Below are 22,030 nucleotides of genomic sequence, written 5' to 3'. Positions count from 1 at the left end.
TAATTACTCTTTTCGCTACTTGGTGCGCTGCTAGATGTAATAACGCCCCTCCCCCCAACAGGTGGCAGCAAGGTCAATTTCTACCACAGCGCCTCTAGTATGTGTTACGGGAAACTCAGTAAGTTTCGCATCCTATTATATATTCATCCATGGTACCAGCCTTTAAATACACTCCGATATAATTTAATAGAACATGCCTGATCAGTCCACCAGTTGATGTCCACCGGGCGGAAGATGCTGAAATCACCACTGCGACTATGTGGGCTTCGTTTAGTGTGCTGCGGGTTGCGTGCATCGTAGTCTGGTTGATCCTGGAGGCTCCAGTACTTGTACAACCTGCGAGTAGCAGAAACAACAATAAAGGAAAATGTAACGCACACGCTGGTTTTCTACTTTTTAAATTTCTGTATTATATTATACTTGCGAATTAAACACTTCACTGTTGCAAGGTCTTACCGAATAGCTGGTAAATGCCAGAGTGAAATACTGCCACACGAATGCAGGCAAGCTAGGAACTTTCCCATGGGGGAGACCTGCATCTTGAAAATGACGCTCTGCAGGACAAGAAAACAAACTCGTAAACAACGGTGTAAGGAACACAATGACCTCAACATTTAAAGCAGAAGGAAAGCTAAAGGTGATGAAACTAGGTGTATGTCCCCAGTAAAAACATAAAATATACAATACATTTAGTGGAAATCAATCTTAAAAAAAATCAATATAAAAGATGAAACTGCATAGAGTGTTTCTGCAGTATAATGTGCTGCATCAGCAGGTATAAGCACAGCCCTTAGAGGACAACGACCTTTTCTTCCGGGTTGTAAAACTAAATTGCAAGGGATTTTGCAGGCACAATGGGAAACAATTTGTGCCTTAGCAAGTAATGAATGCATTTTGAAATTGACAGCAGCAGTTTCAGAGTGCGTAACTGATGAAGATATTGTGACAGCCCAGTCGAGACTCGATCACGCGTCCCACAGAGGGCAGGGGCGCGCGTGGAAGGATTGGGCGACGCGGCAAATGAAGTTGCGCGCGCACCTGCATCCTGGGGCATGTGCTGTGGCATAGAGAGGAGAGGAGAAACGGCAACCGTGGCAGAGAGGGGGAAGTAATGCGCCTGCGACTGAGGGAAGAAATCTAGAGAAATCGAGAAGCGCCATCTTCTCGGCATCTTTAGATTGATCGCGAAATCGTACTTTCCGGAAACTATGGTTTAGTTATAAATACGACACGCGAGAGAACTTGAGCAGTTAGTGGCAGTCGCTGCTAGTTTTGGACAGCAAGCCAGCCAGTCTTGTGTAGCAGTGAAGCCAGCTTCGAGACCGGAGTTCGACTTGAGTTGTGTCCGTAACTGTGGGAGCCGGAAGTCCTGAGTTTGGGTGCAGTGGACCGCAGTTGGGGGACCTGAGTTCGAAGTTCAGTGGACTGTCTCTGAAGGTCTGGGGTTCGAGATACTGTGAACTCGAGTGACTGAGCTAGAAGAACTAGCCAAGGCAAACGAACTGTGAACTGAGAACTGACAGTTCTGATTTGTAAATAGTGCTTTGTGAACATTAGTTAAAATTAGCAGTACATTGTTGTTCTCAATAATCCAAGTGAATTGTCATTGTCGTCTGTGGAGTGCAATAACGAATACTGTGTTACTGTGTGTAGTGGAAATCCCATTCTTGACGGGAGTGTTTACATTCAATTATAGAAAGTGATTATTGATTATTGTCGTAACAATAAAAGTTACACTCTTGTTTGGAATAAAAAGTTACAATATCATAAATGTTATACAGAATGAAAATGGCGGTGAAAATGAAGAAAACGACGATGCAGATGGCGATGATGAAAATGTTATAGAAGAAAAAGGCAATATTCCAAGAGTTACTAAAGTTACATCTCATCTAAATGATGTAGCTAGTGTCTTGGTTAGAAAGACAAAGTGAGCCAAACAGAGATCATCTCCTCCAACTTACTAATATAAAACAACATGCAGAGAAGAAACGCAGTGATTTAGTCTGGCAAACAAAACTTAGACTTTTTTTAAGTCAGTATAAAATCAGAATAGTTTATAAACAGTGAAGTGAACTATTGCTAAGAACAATACAATAACAAGTTATATGGAATAAACTGCATAACTGGTGAGTGTCTAGTTTATATTATAGCACGTATTACATTATTTAAATTGGTGTATAGAGTTATAGTGCATTAAATCACTGCCTTTACCCAACTTCATGTAACTTATTTCCTTAACACATGGACTATAATCACTTCCGATATATCACAGTTCAGCTATAACGCAGTGGTTAAGTATGTCCCCCAACAATCGCGCTATATCGGGCTTTTACTGTAATAATAATAATAATAATAATGATAATGATAATGATGATGATAACAATAATAATAATAATAATAATAATAATAATAATAATCAGCACCAGCAGAATAAAAAGAAATACCACCACAGTTACTGTACACCAGTGCAGCAAGATATGACTTGAACTAATTATGACAACAGCGCTTGACTCATTACCTGTTTGGGCTTCGACCTGACAGATGGAACCCAATTCCACCAGCTGTTCTGTGCGTGCCATATTGCCTCTTCCTCGTCAGAAGACAATGCCAGACGGTAGAAAGGATGATCGTTAAGAAGTCGCCACGCTGACAGGCCAACACTGCTCCCACGACCCTGCACAGTCCACAGATTAGCAATGTGGCAAAGTAACGGACATTTAGCAAGTACAGTGCACGCAGCCACATTACCTGCAGAGCATCCGTCTTCAACAGCGCTGTCGGCCCACACACGAACAGCATGTTGTGTGCTGCATGGTAGTTGACAGCCAGCACTCCCTGGCGGTAGTGTTGGGAGAAGGAAAATGTGTGACTCAGCTGGTAGCCGTCGGTTGGAGACACCGAGTAGCAGCTGAGGGTGCCATGGTAGTCCACCAGCATGACTTCTGCAGACCTTTAAGGGGAGAGGATGGTATTTTTTGGTGAAAAATGAGTAAATTTTCAAAAAAAAAAAAAAAATCTTTAAAATACTCTGTGATATGTGTGGAATGCATAGCATAATATTTTGTGGGTATTTGTGCCCTTATCAGATGTTCAGACGCCATTGTTAAACTTCCTGCGTTATGAATTTTTAAATCACTCCCCCCTTTTATTGTTGTTTCTGGTAAATTGAATTTTCAAAAAAAAAAAAAAAAAAAAAAAAAAATTCTTTAAAATACCCTAGATATGTGTGGAATGCATTGCATAACATTTCTTGGGTACTTGTGCCCTTATCGGATGTTGAGACGCCATTTTTAAACTTCCTGCTCTATGGATTTTTAAATCACTCGCTCCCTTTTATTGGTTTACGGTAACTTCATTTTTTTGCTACATTGCCAGACAAAAATGGATATAATTTCTGAACTACTAAAGATACATGCATGAAATTTAGAACACACATTCTTTAGACTATTAGGAAACTTTTCTCTGTAACAGAATTTTGTTAATTGATTTCATTTTAAAACTACGTCCGTTCGTTTGCAAGAAAGCAATTCAGAAAAGTGTTATTAAATTTTAATTGTTTATTTTACAAACGTAGGGACTAATATCAAAATTCTGTTACAGACAGTTTGTAGAGCATGCTGTTGCAAATACATTGCAAAAAACTGGATGAATCTACCTTTAAAAATGGTTTAGATATATCGGTTTTAGTAAAATCCTGCATTGGGTGTATTTTTTTCAAATCTGGGCCCCCAAATAATTTTTTTTTCAAAATGTTTATTTTTGGTTGAGTTGCTACAGCTATGAGCTCTCTACATACAAAAAATTAATATTTTACATCAAATAGCAAAAGTTTTAAAAAATAGCATCCTCTCCCCTTAACAATGAACAAGTAATTATATTAGCTACTGTGTATGCAGTAAATAGTTCACTTAAAAAATATGGAAAATTGTTGGAAAATATCTACTAAGATAAATAACATGTGTTAAATATTGTGGCGCCATTTGGAATATTCTGGTTGCCTCGGGAGTGTGCGGCACATCCAGTGATGAGGAAGACATGGGGAAGCGAAACTCGAGCTTGAGTAGGCGCTGTAGTGTGGGAAGAAAAACTATGGGGTGGCGCGGAGCGGAGAGAGCAGGGGGAACATCTAGAAACGTATCCCTCTCGATGTTTCCGTAAGCCACGCGAATCGAAGGTCCGAGAACATGTGGTTAGTAATAAAAGTGCGAGCAGTCTTCGGCAGTGAGTGTCTTCAGTCAGCCTTCAAGTCTTGGAACAAGGTGAACCTGAGTTCGACGTGCAGTGAACTTGAGTCTGTAACTGTGACAGTATCCAGGCGAGTGCAACGTATCCAGAGAGGAACTGCATCTGGAGGGCTGGGTTCGACGTGCAGGGAACCGCATCTGGAAGGCTTGGGTTCGAAGTGCAGTGAACTGTATCTGGAAGGCTTGGGTTCGAAGTGCAGTGAACTGTATCTGGAAGGCTTGGGTTCGAAGTGCAGTGAACTGTATCTTGAAGGCTTGGGTTCGACGTACAATAAACTTGAGTGAGTGAGCTGGAAGAACTAGCCAAGGCGAACGAACTGTGAACTGAGAACTGACAGTTTTGTTCTGCACATAGTTCTTTGAGAACATTAGTTGAAATTAGGAGTACATTGTTGTTCTTCTCAATAATACACGTGTATTGTCATTGTCGTCGTGTGAAGTGCAATAACGACTATTTTGTTGCTGTGTTGAGTGGAGTAGCCATTGTTGTAGGGTGAATTGTTAAAAATAAAAGTCACATTGTTGATAGGTGTGGTGGTTAAAAGTAGAAATAAATTTTACAATATTATAAATTAATTGTAAAACATAATGTATCCACTTCAAGTACGTACAATAATATCACAATGATCAATGACAGGGGTTCTGCAGATAACACAAAACCTACAAACAAACAACATGACATCAACTGCACGAACCATGTCAATTACTACAAATGGGTTGATAGAGTTTTTCAACAATTAAGAGCTAACTTTAATTGCTCATATTTTCTTCATTTTTTACACAATCTTAAAAATTCTGGCACTGGCATATCACACAAGAAATGGGATTTTTTTGCATCACATCCATTGCCATAACTTTATCGTACATTTTGTATGTATCCACCATTTTGTTCTTGTACAAGTAACAGTCTCTCTCAAATGCCGTATACAGCAGCTCTAAGTTCATATTCTGGAATATCTGCCACTTCAACTAATAAATTTTCGCAGATTTGCTCAAGAACTCTTTCCCTCATGTAGTCTCACAACCAATAATCTGCTGGGTTAATATCTGGCGATCTTACAGGTCAAGCTACAGGAAAGTCCCTACTGAAAACATGGCTGTAACTGGCATAGCTCAGTCAGCTAAGGCGCTTGCCTGCCAATCAGGAGTTGCGCTCAGGTGCGAGTTCGATTCCCGCTTGGGTTGATTACCTGGTTGGGATTTTTCCGACGTTAGTGATAGTGAAAATATTTTCCTTAAATGTTCAAGAAGTTTACTATGTAGTAAAACAGGTGAAAGACATTCAAAAACAAAACACAGTGAAGTAATTTGTGTTGCACTATTGTATTGAATTTTATCTAAATTAAACTGTCCAGGCTAAAGAGCCATGGTCTGTTGGAGCTGTTGCTACCAAATGTTTCGTCTGCTATTCTGGCAGGCATCATCAGTATAGTGTGGAACACAGGAGCGCAAAGATCTCCTTAGCTTTCCCATGTGCCACACCACTGATGATGTCTGCCAGAGTAGCAGATGAAATATTGTTGTTGTTGTTTTCTAATGCCAGCCATTTGACAATAAAGTCATTTGACCTCTTGCACTCCAATATTTTTCAAAGATATTGTCATGAAGTGAAAATGGCAAGTTGTAGCCGATTTAAGTGAACACCATATTTTAATGTTTTGGTGGCTATTTCATTCACACACAACCCCCAGAATGTCTGGAGGACCACACCAGCTGTTGGTCGACGGGTCCATTGGACCTAGCTGGGAGATCTTGTTGATCACCAGCTTTCCCTCCTTAAGCCACTGGAGGACGATTTCAGTGCCATAGCAGGTCAGCACTAGGAACAGAAAAGTAGAAAGAGAAGGAAGGAAAGTGAAATGAACCCCTAGGCCTCGAATGCTCTAATGCCGTCGGGATTGAAGAAAGTAAGAGTTCAGTCAGAGGACTGGATAGGAAAGGGTAAAGAGAGAATTAGGTATTGAATAGAGGAAAATTATACCAAATTCGGTCATTAACTCATCAAGCTGACCAGTGCTAATTGATGAGTAGCCCCTCCCTTCAGTTCAGCTTGTAAAATTATGCTTACTAACAGCTGCACCACGGGAAGGTAGGGATGGGACATTGGGTATTTGTCCAGGTTGGTTCCTTAAAGCCTTCAATGGGAAGGATTAATGGCTCTCCCTCCTGTATTCGACAAATACTGTTTTGCAGCCAGCAGATGAAATGTATGGTAGCAACAGACCATGGCCCTTTAGCCTGGACAACATCGATCTCTATGACACCGGCCGTGAAAGCCTACATTCCTAAATTATAATGTATTTTGTATGAATAAGAGGTTGTGAAACGAATTAATCTGGGTTTGCATTGCTTTTTATGAAGAAAGTCGGTTTGATATGCGAGTGTTTTGGATTAAGAGCACGTTTTCGAAACGAATTATGCACGTAATCCAAGGTTTTACTTTACTGTAAATCCGGGCTCTGTATTCCACTACTAAGTCAAGCCTTCAGTTGGTACTGTTTGGTTGTGGACAGTAATTTCTACAGTAGTTTGTGGAAATATGTAGGGAAATCTCCCTCTCCCTCTCCCTCCTCCTCCTCCTCCTCTTCATCCTCCTCCTCCTCCTCGTCCTCTTCCTCTTCCTCCTCCTCCTCGTCCTCTTCCTCCTCCTCTTCGTCCTCTTCCTTCTCCTCGTCCTCTTCCTTCTCCTCGTCCTCTTCCTCCTCCTCGTCCTCTTTCTCCTCCTCTTCCTCTTCCTCGTCCTCTTCCTCCTCCTCTTCCTCCTCCTCTTCCTCCTCCTCTTCCTCTTCCTCCTCTTCCTCGTCCTCCTCCTCGTCCTCTTCCTCCTCCTCCTCTTCCTCCTCCCCCTCGTCCTCTTCCTCCTCTTCCTCTTCTTCTTCTTCTTCTCCTCCTCCTCGTCCTCTTCCTCCTCTTCCTCGTCCGCTTCCTCCTCCTCGTCCTCTTCCTCCTCCTCTTCCTCTTCCTCCTCCTCTTCCTCTTCTTCCTCTTCCTCGTCCTCCTCCTTCTCTTCTTCCTCCTCCTCGTCCTCTTCCTCCTCTTCCTCGTCCTCCTCTTCCTCTTCTTCCTCGTCCTCCTCCTCTTCCTCTTCCTCCTCCTCGTCCTCCTCCTCGTCCTCCCCCTCCTCTTCCTCCTCCTCGTCCTCTTCCTCCTCCTCCTCCTCTTCTTCCTCGTCCTCCTCCTCCTCTTCCTCCTCCTCTTCCTCTTCCTCCTCGTCCTCTTCCTCCTCCTCCTCTTCCTCCTCCTCTTCCTCGTCCTCTTCCTCCTCCTCCTCTTCGTCCTCTTCCTCCTCCTCTTCCTCGTCCTCCTCCTCTTCCTCTTCCTCCTCCTCTTCCTCTTCCTCCTCCTCGTCCTCTTCCTCCTCCTCCTCCTCTTCTTCTTCTTCTTCTTCTTCTTCTTCCTTCAAGGATTAGGTGATATCACCTAATTTTGTTATTATTTTAAATAATGTGTCATAGCGATGTATCACTTCACTCATACCAAGTATCAAGATGTGAAAGCCACGACGTCGATTTTAAGCATTATCACAGTACTTTATCTTTACATACTTACAATGAGAAAGCAATAAGAGTAGACTGTACATAAACACGTAAGTAAAGAACCTACCCAGCTACTGAACCTACCATTTCGGACCCTTCCGTCTGGACTGAAGGAAGCCAATAAAGACGAGAGGATTTTTCTTGTCTGATGCTCGATTATCTTCTTTATTTTTATCCTGAAACAAAATCAACGTACTTAACCACAAATTAAGACACCAGACAAACTATAACGAATAAGAGTTAAATTCAAATTACAATCAGGAAATACGCAAATTGAAAGGAGACTCTTGGAAAGTTTCCAATATAAAATAAATTTTCGTTTCTATCTTGAAAGTAATGAAAACACTAAAAGGATTGCCTAATTTCATTAATGTCTATTTTATTATATATTTTTATTATATATTTATTTTATTATTGTTCTTTTCTTTGTTTTAATCTTTACTTTGCTGGCTTCCTACACTAAGCCATATAGATTTTCAGTCTAGGTAAGAGTAATTATAATGTGGTACCGGTAAACAGGGTGGAAGTGAAATAGTCTTGCAGATTTTCAGACAGAATAGCTCACGTTGTATGTTACAAAAAACTATAATACCATATTAGTGGAAAGCTTTTACTTTTTTCAGAAAAAAAATTTTTCCCCCCTCCCAAATGTTTAATAATCTCTTATTCAATAACTATTGCGAGTAGGATCGTGATTTTTGATCATATCGATAGGAAAACAAATAAAGAATAATTTATTCCTCTGGCATATTTCAAAGTGTATCGTACATGCCTATTATCACTTTAATATTGCAGAACTCACGATTGCAAATCAAACGAGTGGTCATACAGATCTGTAGCTGCTCTAGATGCCGAGATATTACTGAAAGATGCTGTGCAGCATGGTTAATTTTATGTGTAAATTTTGCACCCTCATGCCCGTAGCGAGGGAGGTGGCATCAATGAGCGTGATCACACAAGTTACATTGGTTCACAGCTAACTACTAATAACATTAGCATTCGGATGTAGCTCATAGTGCTGTTATGGTAAATATTTGAAATTCTGCCATTTTTTGTTTCACAACATATCCCAGAACAGGTGTCCATAGTTTTTGCGGGAAAAGAAGTGCCTATTCTACACCAAAAGGAGAAACATTACGATTAACAACAGGCGTTATCTCACATTATTTGTCAGGCCTCAATTCTAGTCCTTGTGTTAAGAAGTTGCAGCTCATTAAACTACAGTCTGAACCGTTTGGGTACAGATAATATTAATTTATTATTATAGAGCTATTATGGATTGTAGGAAAAATTTCTTGCTGGTTAATTATGATTAAAAGATGGGAGTTTACATATATGACAACCAACAATGCATAATCTGAAAGGACAAATGAAAATCGTAGATGATTAAAATGGCTACTACAAATCAACAGCGGGCACAATGTGTTCTTTGGTATGCTAAATTTGAGAGTGTTAAAAGAGTTCAAAGGGAATTTAGATGTGAAAATATGATTCTGTAATGTTGTGGTATCGAACATTTGTAGAAACAGGTTCTGTGTTAAAAAAAAAAAACATGCAGGAGGTCGCAGGCGAAACCCAGTACGAGAAGCAGCTATCTCTTGGCTTGGCCCCCAAACTCCCCAGATCTAACCGCTCCTGACTTCTTCGTTTAGGGTTTTGTTAAAGACATTGTCTATCCACAGAAACCCAGGAACATTGATGATCTCAGAGTAAAAATTACTCAAACTTTTCAATAAATCACCCCTCTTATGTTACAACGGACATGGACTGAATTGCATCACCGTTATGAGTTGTGCAGGGTGCGCAATGGGGGTCATGTTGAGCTCTGAGGAATCTCCCATCTTTCAGTGTTGTATACACAAAGTCTCAACAAATAAAGCTCAGTAGTAAATGTTTTATGGTGTTTTTATTTTATCCATACTCAAACGGATCACCCTGTATATTTAGACTGAGCAATGCCTCACAGCAAATTATAGTACTTACTTGAGAAATATTGAAGATGTTACTGCCCAGAAGGTCGTAGAAAGACACAGCTCCACTGCTGTGGGCGACGGCGAGCATGCTGCAGTCCGGACTCCAGGCCAACTTGCGTAGTTGAGGACTGGGGTCCTTCGCCACTGCCACAACAAATCAGACAATGAAATTTTATTATGATCAATCATAAGGTGAGTTGGAGTGGGACAAGAGCGAACCAAAATGTTCTTAGTATCAACTTTACAAAGTTTTATTAAAAAAATATTCATTCCAGCTAATTACGATTTTATCGACAGTTTTCATGTGATTACCAGTGTAAAGGACAATCAGATCTTTATTTTAAAACTGCATTATACTACAGCTTTAATACTGTAATGTTACTTATTTAACTTCTTGTTTAGCCAACTTTCCGAAGACAGGTCTGAACCTCACAAGTGTTACCAACAAGGCACCACTTATGAGTCAACTAGGACAGGAGATAATGGAGTAGGGTGGCCAGCTCCTTTCCCCTTCCATTGCATACATCGCCGATTAGCTACTTACTTACTTACTGGCTTTTAAGGAACCCGGAGGTTCATTGCCGCCCTCACATAAGCTCGCCATTGGTCCCTATCCTGAGCAAGAGTAATACATTCTCTATCATCATATCCCACCTCCCTCAAATCCATTTTAATATTATCTTCCCATCTATGTCTTGGCCTCCCCAAAAGTTTATTTCCCTCTGGCCTCCCAACTAACACTCTATATGCATTTCTGGATTGGCCGATTAGCTACATATTACATTAATCAGACTTCAGATGTATAAAAACAATTCTGTAATGCTCGGGAAAAGTGACACAAGTCAGTTTCCACAAACCTTTCTTGATAATTTATTGACAACTTACGGAACAACTGTTCACTTGGAAAAAAATACATAGGTATTCCTCCCATTACAATAATTCATACAGAAAAAAAATCAAATCGACATAAACCAGTGTAATGGCGAAGTGCATCAACATCGGTTAAAAACGCAGTAATCATAGACTACGAAACGACGGTTAAACAGTAACGGTGGTTAAAATGTAATTTCTGTGCACCATTCATAATCACCGATTACTTAAACATGGTTAACTGACACCTCATTTAACCAGAATAAAGTCTATGATGGTACACTGTTTCTACAAAATGACAAAAGGAAAGCATCCATACCGCTACAAAGATAATAGTCAACGTCTAAAAACGACTGCGCTCACTCCATTCTACATCGAAATGAACGTAACCTACATTTTCGCGTTGCATTTGTTTGCCTTTGGGCGCTGTTATATTTGCGAGTTGCATTTCTTTGTTTTTCAGTGCTGTTAGGTTAAAATCGTACAAAATAGAAAATTGAATGCAAAAATGATTATATTCCAATATGAGGTTAAAGTATCATAGACTTACTTACTATATTTAAATATATTATATAAAAAAGAAGGAATATCCATAAAGGAAAAGGATGGAGAAGATTAGTAGGAATGTATGTACGATCCAGGACCTCATTTACACCAGGTTACTGTTCATTATCCTAAGATCCATCCATAACCTCTCTTTGTTCAGCCAGTGACATAGAGAAAGAGATATTCAAGTATTCCCTCTTGAAATATAGAAAATAAGTTATATAGAATCGTAATATAAGCAGCCGATCAATAGAAGAAATATGACTGTTTTTGTGTTATTTCAAGTGAGCCATTTGTAGATTTTGATAAACGACATCCCTCCTGAAATTTTCTGTCACCTAATTCCTCATAAGAATTCTCTCTTGCCACTAAAGAAACTTCACACTCACGCTCTAACCAAGTAATTCAAGTACTGTACAATAATAATCGTCTTCGAAATAAACATTTGTGGCTCTGGCCGCCATTTTGCTTTACTTGCTCTACTAATCACTGGTTATCTCCTTTAACCGCTCGAATATGGCCGGTTAGAGATTACTGTGGTTAACCTTCTATTTAAGTCGCAACCGAGATCGATCCACCGTAAAAATGCTTAATCAGGGGTTAGGTGACAATTTTAACTAGTGGTTATACTAACCGACGTTGATGCACGTGGGCGTAAGTTGTCAATAATTATCAAAAAAGGTTTGTGGAAACTGACTTATGCCACTTTTCCCAAGCACTGCAGAATTGTTCTTCCTCTAACACACATTGTAAAGCGAGATGTACTGCCTGATAATAAATGTACATATCACCCAGAACCTCAATCAGAGGTAAGAACCTCAATCAGAGGTATTATTTAAGTAGTTTATTGAATTTAAGGTTATTGTAAGTTTTCTGTTATAAATATTGTTTAGAAAAGACTGAGAATGCATGCAATGGTAGGGAGGGGCGAAAATGTTACACAAAAAAAGTGGTCTAGAATAATACAATAATATAGTAATAAAATAATTATCATCATCATCACCATCATCATCATCATCATCCTTAACAAGAAATGGCTACTGCTTCCCCCTATTCTGAACCAACATACTACAAGTTTCGATTACAATTTTGATCTCCTGCATATTCCAACAGACTGGTTCTTCTTGGTCTATAGTGAAATACAATTCTAGGTAATCTATCTCTTTCATTCTATGAACATGGTTCTTCCATTTTCTTCTGTACATTTCTATGTCGTACTCCCAATAGCTTCATCATCATCCATAGCGCTACAGCCCGGATCGGGCCTCGGCTTCCTTAAGAATTCTTCTCCATCGGTCTCGATCTTTAGCCACCGTCCACCAGTTCTTCACTCCAAGCCTCTTAATGTCATCCATAACACAGTCTATCCATCGTAGCTTTGGCCTTCCAACTCTTCTTCCTCCAGCAATCCCATGTTCCATCACCTTCCTAGGTATTTCACATTCATCCATTCTCTTAACATGCCCTGCCCATCTCAGACGAGCAATCTTAATGGATGTTATTATATCGGGAGACTCATAAAGCTGGTATAATTCGTTGTTATATCTTATTCTCCAAGTTTCACCATCCCTTACAGGTCCAAAAATCCTTCGCAATATCTTCCTTTCGAATGCGGCCAATCTAAATTTATCCCTTTCGCTAAGAGGCCATGTCTCTGATGCATAGGTCAACACTGATTTTATTAGGATCTTATATAGTCTACATTTTGTGCCACGAGATAGCAATCTTGATTTAACTTGTTTTTGCAGCCCATAATAACACCTATTGGCGCTTTGCATTCTTCTACTTACTTCCTCTGAGATATCATTGTTACTATTAACTAGTGGTCCAAGATATACAAAGCTCTGGACTGTCTCAAATTTGGCATCATCAAACTCAATGTACTTAGAAGTTTTATTATTATTTTTGTTATTGACTACCATGTATTTTGTTTTGTTTCCATTAATTTTTAATCCCATATTCCCAACTGCATCTCTTAGATTTCTGAAGGTTTTTATTAGATCTCTTTCTGACCTCGCTATCATGTCAATATCATCCGCAAAGGCTAATATTTGGACAGACTTATAAAAGATGGTACCTCTTGTTTGTATTTTTGCTTCCCGCACTATCTTTTCTAATGATATATTAAACAATAGGCATGCAAGAGAATCACCCTGTCTGAGTCCATCCTTGGTAGTAAACTTATTAGAGAGGTCCGTTTGTATTTTCACACAACATTGACTATTTTCCATGGTGGCCTTCACTAATCTTATGAGCTTATGGGGAAATCCAAGTTCTTCCATAGACTCCCAATAGCTTAATGTTTAATGTATTTCGAGATCCACTGAGAATTTTTATTCAGTATTTAAATACAGAGCGATCTCTTTGCCCTGGGCTAACAATGCAGGACAAATTACAGCCTGCCGATGTCCTGCCACCTCAGAGCCATGTGCGTCACATAGTTGCCTTCATCATGTAGTGTGAAAGTAGACTTCGTGGAATTGCCACAAGAATCGCAAGGTTTACTGTGCACGCGGTATAGACTGTATGAGAAGGAGACGTGCAAAGGATAGAGTATGCCTCTAATGTAAACACTGAGCAGTATACTCCGGTTACAATAAAACCTGTATCCTGCATTCAAGAAATATAATGAATGATCATTGAAGTAGGAAATGTCTAAACATGTAAAGTGAGATATATTAACTCTTAAATGTAAGATACATCATCCTTGAATATGTGCATTGCAGTGAATAGTTACGTACATTTTGAGCGACTGCAAAGTAACCTCCTACGATGGTCACTTAAACAGTTTTTATTTTGGGAAAATGTACTTTCAACATCACACGATGTAATACATACATATTTGAAGAACGGAAAGTCACTACTTTTTAGTCACTACAGATGTCTTGTCGTGACCTGATGGTACATCATTTATAATACGAAGTTGTGAATAGGCACAATTTTTAGCAATAATGTTTCTCAACTTACATTTCACTTTTTCTGAAATTAGTGAATCGTTATTTTGGATAACAGTTTGTGATACTTTATCCACTATATTAAGTGCTGCTGAGAGTTGTAGTTTAGACGATTCTAATAGGATGTTGCTTTTGGACACGATTTTAAAATTAGAATCAATGAACAGAATATCTTCCAATAGCTGTTCAGAAGGCAATGATTTTACAGCTGCAACAGCGGAACTGTCTGTGCTATCCAGTGCATCAATTACCTCCATCATTTTGCCGTAATGTTATTATTAACAGCATCCAACCACGTTTTCAAACGGGTCAAGACTGGCTGCGGGGATAAGGGTATTCCAGGGGCAATTATTTGGAACAGCAACACTCTCATTGTAGTATGTTTGATTGAATTCTTGTCTGCACTGAACAAATGTTAAGCTTTGACTATTCTAACTACAGTAATGCAAAAACAAGTGCTTACATAGGTATACATTAGCTGTAGCTGCTCTATCTATTTGGACCGGTCACAACTCTTAACATGAACTGCTTATACTACGAGACCGGGCGGTCGCTCACCTCCTCTATACTACCGTACATCGGCAACCTGATTGCATGCTGAGTGTGGCAATTCAACGAAGTCTAGTGATAAGTCTCTTATTGTCTTCCTTGATTTATTTCAGAACTAAGGTTTCACCAATATTTCGTATAGGTAATACAGGAAAATGGCTAAACTTAATAATAATATTTAAACGGAAAGTTCATCAAATAATACACTACACTATCCCATTCCACATTATGAAATAAATCAGGATCAGAAGAAAAATCGTTTTATAGAACGTTTCATGACTTCGAAATTTATTACACTATTCTACTATGCAAAGAGTAACATCCTTACCAGAAGCTTTACCGACAACAGAAGAGTATTCATCTCGGGATGTTCGAATCTCCAGGACTGTATCTTGCAGGATGGCCACCACCTTGCCCCCCTCCCCCACCGCAAAGTGCCATGGCAGCTGCCTCAGCAGAAGTCTGTTAACATCGATCAATTACTCACATAACTCTGTTTACTTTCAAGTTCGTATCATATACACATCCTTCTCAATAATTTTGTTTTGTGTGATAGAATAATAATAATAATAATAATAATAATAATAATAATAATAATAATAATAATAATAATAATAATAATAATTCATTCATTCATTTATTTTATTCCATTGATTTTACATGAGCAATGAAGCTTTAAGATGTGAAACAAGTCAAAATTTTACAATATTACAATTACAATTTTTACAAATGTTTATAGTTTTACAATTTAGTAATTTTCTACAATTTTTACAATTTTGTGCAATTTTTTACAATATTTTGGCGAGATGTAGTGAAATGAGGTGAGGTCCGAGGATTTGCCAAAATATTACCCGGCATTTGCCAATAATAATAATAATAATAATAATAATAATAATAATAATAATAATAATCCGTGGCGCTACAGCCCGTGAAGGGCCTAGACTGACCAGCCGGCTGCTGGCCTCATGCCCACATGCCCAAGCAGAGGTGGACGATCATCCAACCAGAATGGAGGTATCGTGTGGTCAGCACGATGATACCTCCAACTGTTATAGCTGGCATTCACAACCGGGTTTCGCTACCTATCATAGCTCCCTAAGTGCATCACGATGCTGGGTGGGCACTGGTCCCATACACAGGCCGAAATTTCATGACAAAATTTCTTCCTCCATGAGGACTCGAACCAGCGCGCATTCTGTAACGCGAGTCCTAGGCAAGATGCCTTAGACCACTTACTGCACATTTTCAATTTAGAGAACAGGAGACAAAAATAGAAACAAGATTGATATATACAGGGTGTTTCAGAATTACTTTGACAAACGTTGGGAGCATGTTCCTCACACCAAAACAAGAAAAAAAAGTTCATATGTCCGAAAATCTTAGTTTTTTAGTTATTAATGAAAGAACATAATGAAACATCTGTTGGATATTGTGTCAGCTTGGCAGCATGTGTTGCAACTTTAATCAATTCAGAAACTCACATGTTGAAAATGTTCTCCTCTTGCTTCCACTTTTACATATATATATATATATATATATATATATATATATATATATATATATATATATATATATATATATATATATATACACATACATATATATATATATATACATATATATATATATATTAGGAATTCCAACAAATAATAATAATAATAATAATAATAATAATAACAACAACAACGGCTAAGAAAGAGGCTATACCTGTTTTTTTTTTTAAAGATGGGACATGACAGTTAAGCGGACAAGCTTAAAGTCTCATTCACAATGAAAATTAAACATAACGTAAGCGTTAACTCAAAGAATATAGGCTAAACGTTACAGTAAAATCAAGAAGTCCACCATCGTTCACGATGGGAACATAAACATTAACAGTAAACATACTTGGTAACCATGGAAACATAACAACGACGCCATTTCCTCATATTCTGTCGTATACTTCAGCGCTCCACGATTGTGTTCTGTTTGCAAATCATGTAAGCATAAGCATGAAAGTTTGGACTTCGCAAACTTTCATGTTAACGTCTTACGGTAATGTTTATGTCAATGTTCATGTGAATCATTGTGAATGATCCCATTTGGTAGCCTGGGCGCAAACTTCTGTGTTTATGTTACGGTTATGTTTAATTTTCATTGTGAATGGGCCTTTAGATGGCTGACGTTAAAACGCGAAGGTAAGAAAACAATACAAAAATCGACAGAGAATGAAAGACGAAACGTACCAATGCTGACACTGTGTGCACAATAAATGTCGCCAAGAGAGCTATTAGGCACTTACAGTACCACGTGAGAACTGTAAGTTTGGAAACTCAACCGTTGTTACCATAGCAACAGGCCTACCATCCTATGTGACATTCAGTTGTTTTTCCGATCGCAACGCTCTTGTCATGTCCCATCTTTCAAAGAAACAAATATAGTGAAGTGCTTCATTTGCATGAGGGCAGGAACATGGACGTTACGACATTACGACAAAGTGAAGAGAAGCAATTAGAAGCATTAGAAATGTGAATATGGCGAAGAATAGAGCATGCGAAACGGAGAGACAGAATAAGAAAGGAAGAAAAAGTAATGCTGAAACTGATCCAAAAGAGAAAAGAAATAGACTGGATCACTGGATGATAAGAAATTGCCTTCTGAAGGATGTGCTGGAAGGAACAGTGAACAGAGAAAAAGTTCGGGGCAGAAGAAAATATTAGATGACACACAACATTAAGATATGTGGATCATATGCGGAGACAAAGAGGAAAGCAAAAAATGGAGAAGACTGGAGAATGCTGCGTTTGCAATGAAAAACTTATCTTTGGGCAGAAAATTATGAATAAATAATAATGTCATAATGTAAAAGTGTATTGATTTTCTAAGTGGAATGTTATGGGTCTCTTGACTGCCCTTATTTTTACAATAAATAAGCTCATTACTGTGTTTTAGGAGAAAAATAGAGAAAACCGCTGTCCTCATTATCACCACCCCCCCATTTGTTTCATGAGTTTAGTCTGAATGGAAGTAATGCATGCAGTCAACGTTTATACTATAAATAGTAATGTTGAAATGTCTAATACTGACCTCTGTATCTCTTCACAAACTGACTCTCCTTTCCTAAAAATCTGCCAGATATATTTGGTGGGGCTGTATGATCCTCCAGAAAAAAGTTGGGTCTCACCTGGTCTGAAGCTTTTCTGCAAATCAAACATATTTCTATTACAACATAAAACACAGAACTACCTGTTGGCATGACTGTCAGCATACAAAAAAATTAAATAAATATTTAAAACTTCAACACTGCAACATAATATAGGATTGAAAATAATCTTTACCACATCTACGAATTATAGACACCAAAACTGATAAATCCAAAGCACCATCTCTCCACTAGGGTTGTTTAGTGTGCAGTCATACACAATTTGCAGTAATGAAACCAATACGGAATTTTTTGAGGAGGTGCCAGCAATGGCAAAGGAGTGAGTGAGTGAGTGAGTGAGTGAGTGAGTGAGTGAGTGAGTGAGTGAGTATTTTGCTTGCAGTAAAAATAATGGTAATTTCACCAGTCCAGTCCACATGACAAATGTAAGAAGGGTTAATAGTGTCATACAGTAGAACCCAGTGGCGGTTCCTCGGGGGAGGGAAGGGAGGAATGTCCTCCTCACATTTTCTTCTTTTGAAAGTAAATACCAAATAAAATATGTGCCTTGAAATTCAATGAAGATTCGATAACTTTTAAGTTCACAGCTATAAGAAAACCTCGGTTGATCGAGTTTTAAATGATGCGCACTCATGTGCTGCTAGAAAACTGTGAGAAAGCTGCGAGATTGTTTGTGTGGAGGAAAGTCAATCCATTCCTCCTTTACTGCAGTTAACACACAGACAACAGCGTGCTAGCGGCCAGAGAAAGAAGCAGAGTTTTAAAGTGAGTAAATGAACGGAGAGGGAGGAGATCCTCCTCTGAATCAGCGCATGGGCGGGAAATAGAAACCGACTGGTCGTGCAGCAAGCTCGCTACCGCTGCCACCTAACGATGTTGCATTCAACCAGACTATAATACATCTAGGAGGAAGCACAATAAAAACAGTTTTAACGCAACGCTATGAAAGACACCATACGAGTATAAACTTTTTTTTTAAATTATAAATCAAAAATATTATTCATTGCACTTTATATAAGGTACTATCCATGGTTTGAAACTTTCAAGGATATTTTAAAGTTAAAGTCGGGTTTATATAAAACAAAGAGGAAGTAGTTCTACGTTAGTATCGCAGATCGTTTTGGCCCCTGAAATTCACTTCCATTCATTGTGTACTAGACAGAGCAACAGCCAAGTTGTCAGTTTTGTATAAATATATTTGAAATTGAAAGTAGGTACTCCAAACTACATTATTTTTAACATAAAAAATTAATTGGCCACCGGCAACTTTGAACAATAATGGTAGTATGACTTTACAAGAACTAATATTCTTCAAAAGCATGTGATACTGAACTTGTAAAATGTACATGTGGCAACACAGACCACGTGGGTGGGTGCAGTGTTCTCGCTTTCCTCAGATTATTTCCCATTCCCATTTCCGTAAAACGGTTCCGATTACGTGTTAGTTGCTATAATCTCTTCCAACACGTGTGATGCTGTAGTGTGCTCTAAATATGCTGTGAGATGAATTTCCTTATAATTGTTAATTTGTGCAATTATTCAACAATGAATGGAAGTGAAAACATGATATATTTTGGACAATTTAGGAAACTCAGTTTACAAGAACAGATTATTGCTATACAGAAGGGAAGGCCAACCCCAACACTACCTGGTCTTACATGTATACATGTAGGCTAATTTGTAGCATGTTTAATTCAAGAAGGTGTCATTTCGTACTGTTACCTTCTTTCCTCCTCTTAAGAAATACGAAGGAGCCGCCACTGGTAGAACCCCAATTTTCCGTCACCCTATTAACCGATTGGTGGATTATCCGACTGCCTTTCTCTCTTGCTCTTTTTTTTTTTTTTTTTTTTTTTTGCTGCAGAAAAAATATGAAGTATTGTACATTATATTAGTACGAATTTTTTTTTACAAACTTTTACTCTTATACAGTATAGTCTACTCTTCGAGGGGCCTAAATTCTATGCAAAATACCTTCCATATGTGTCAAAAAAAAAAGGAACTGTGCTATGATAAATAGTGTAAGTAATTGAGTGGTTTGAAAAAAAGAAACTGTAGATCATCTCGCATCAGAATACGAAATGGGAATTTCATCTGTACATGATTTAATTAAAAACAAAATGAAGTGTAATAAGTATGTAAATCTATAACATGAGGCCTGTACTATGCCTATCTTTCCACAAACAGTAGTCATAAGGAGTTTCCTTGGCCATTAAAAACTCGTCACTGAAAACCAGACTTAAATCAGTGAACTTCTGATCCACTACCTGGCATGTTAAAAACCCAAGACCACGGAGGAAATTAAAGCCTGTGTGATGAATCTTGTCTCACTGTGAAAAGAGAGAGAAAGGAGATATGTCTTACCTCATCTGTGTTGTTATTGTGATGGGGGGAATGAAGCAATGCCAGTGGCAGAAGGGACTAGTTGATACATTCTGTAGCGCAAAATAAAGTAACAAAATATCTCTCTTCGTACTGTATAGTTCCATCACTGAGCTTGTCTTTCAAGAAACTGAGTTCCGGTAGCCTGTAGAATAACAAGGTTTTGAAAGGAATCCTGAAAATTTACAACCCTCCTATAATCTCCACCTTCATTTGAAGGGACTTGGTTTTATTGCTAGTGAGACAAGATAAACCTTACCAGGTAGAGGAAACTGTATTATACATTTAATTTATGAACACCTTATATGATATGGGTTATCCGATTTTTTCGATCAACCGTTCACTCCACACCCTTCATTACCACGGATAATAGAGGTTCTACTGTACTTGATCCAATCTGTAACAGTGCATTTCGTGTCCTGTTAGTTCGTGACAGAAGAAGGGTCTGAAACTGTCATAAGCCTCTAAGTATTCATATGTGAAGAGGTTCAACCATTACGCTTAACAGTACTAATCTCATGAATGACTTAATTTAATGGAGGGAGACACTATGGCCCAGAACTGCGACCCAGAACTTGCACTAGCCCTCTGGTGAGGCATTCCCAAACTCACACCGGCCGACCACACTAAGGCTCTCTGGTCCAGGTTTCGAGCAGGCAACCCCACTCATCCCTAGGCCAACCCCCTCCATGCGTCGCCAGCCGGCATTCGGGGAACACTACTGAATGGTAATGAAATGGAGAAATAGTGACGGAATGATGTAAATGCCTATTTTGGGGAAAAACCCCAACTGCGACCTTGTCCGCCACAAGTGCCACTATGGATTTTTTCAATGAAAAAAATCCCAGACCTGACAGGGAATCGAACCCGGACCGCTTGCGTGACAATCTGAAGGTCTGACCAATCAGCCACCGCAGAGATTTGTACTAATCTAAGGTACAGTACGTACTGTTCACCAACTCCGCTCTATGTGGGGATAGACATTTAGGTAACCCTCTCTATAACAACCTGTTTCGGGTGACGCAATGGCAGGGGAATTTGTGGAAAAAAGTGGTTTACAATCTTTGCCCACAACAAACCATAAAATATACTGGGACTCGAACTATTTGTAGTTTGATGAGAAGCTGTCAGCTAGTTGAGCCATGACAGGAGTATGTTCTCTGCTAATGGGACTTAACAAAATATAACCTCTAAATTTTTACTAACATGTCAGTTGAAGTATGATCCACTTTTGAAAACTATATTATGCTGATTGCTCTTATGTCTTCTAGTCATTTAACTATGCTGTACGATACAAACAGTAATGAACTTAGCATATGGTTGTTTACCGTTTTATCATACAGTTCTATCTTCCTTAACCTCAAACGATACTTAAAAAAAGTATATATTCTAAATTAAATACCGTTAGCTCAGGTTCCTGCTTCCATTCCGAATACACTAAAAGTTCATACAATATACAATCGTCATAAGCGTCTTGTGAACTTCCGCTGTAATGCCTTTCTCGCATTTTTTGGCTAATTTTTTAATTCTACTTAATATGACACTTGTGACATAATCGACATTTACATCATGTAACCAATGCAACCAACCACAAATCCGCAAACTCCAAAAATGTTCAATGAGGAGGGATATTATACAGTCAACATTTGCAGCCTGCTCGGGTCGTAGCTTCAGACGACGACAGACATCATCTAGATGGCGGCAACTTAAATTTGAATTTTAGACGTCATTGATGTTTGAAATTAAAGGAGTCTCAAAATGAAAACAATAAATTTGAATTGTAATTGCTGGCACATAAATAACGATTATATTCATTAATTCATTCATTCATTAG

At 38.7% G+C, this 22,030-nt stretch overlaps 1 protein-coding gene across 3 annotated transcripts in view; it reads right to left on the bottom strand.

The window, feature by feature from the left end:
* LOC138706719 (NBAS subunit of NRZ tethering complex-like) overlaps positions 1 to 21,767 on the bottom strand; it is a 115,992-nt gene extending 94,225 nt beyond the window's left edge. For all 3 annotated transcript variants that reach the window (XM_069836334.1, XM_069836336.1, XM_069836335.1), the window contains exons 1-9: positions 21,599 to 21,767; positions 17,739 to 17,851; positions 15,001 to 15,134; positions 9,764 to 9,897; positions 7,865 to 7,956; positions 2,749 to 2,950; positions 2,519 to 2,674; positions 457 to 554; positions 198 to 336 (exon numbers count right to left, since the gene is read on the bottom strand). In XM_069836334.1, the coding sequence (XP_069692435.1) occupies positions 198 to 336; positions 457 to 554; positions 2,519 to 2,674; positions 2,749 to 2,950; positions 7,865 to 7,956; positions 9,764 to 9,897; positions 15,001 to 15,134; positions 17,739 to 17,851; positions 21,599 to 21,703 (1,173 nt within the window). In that variant the 5' untranslated portion in view covers positions 21,704 to 21,767. The remainder of the gene's footprint in view (positions 1 to 197; positions 337 to 456; positions 555 to 2,518; positions 2,675 to 2,748; positions 2,951 to 7,864; positions 7,957 to 9,763; positions 9,898 to 15,000; positions 15,135 to 17,738; positions 17,852 to 21,598) is intronic.
* Between the last annotated feature and the right edge of the window lie 263 nt (positions 21,768 to 22,030).

Source organism: Periplaneta americana, chromosome 9 (assembly GCF_040183065.1).
Source record: "Periplaneta americana isolate PAMFEO1 chromosome 9, P.americana_PAMFEO1_priV1, whole genome shotgun sequence".
Taxonomy (NCBI): Eukaryota; Metazoa; Arthropoda; class Insecta; order Blattodea; family Blattidae; genus Periplaneta; species Periplaneta americana.
The sequence above is the reverse complement of the archived record's forward strand: the minus strand, read 5'-3'. Positions and strand labels throughout refer to the sequence as shown.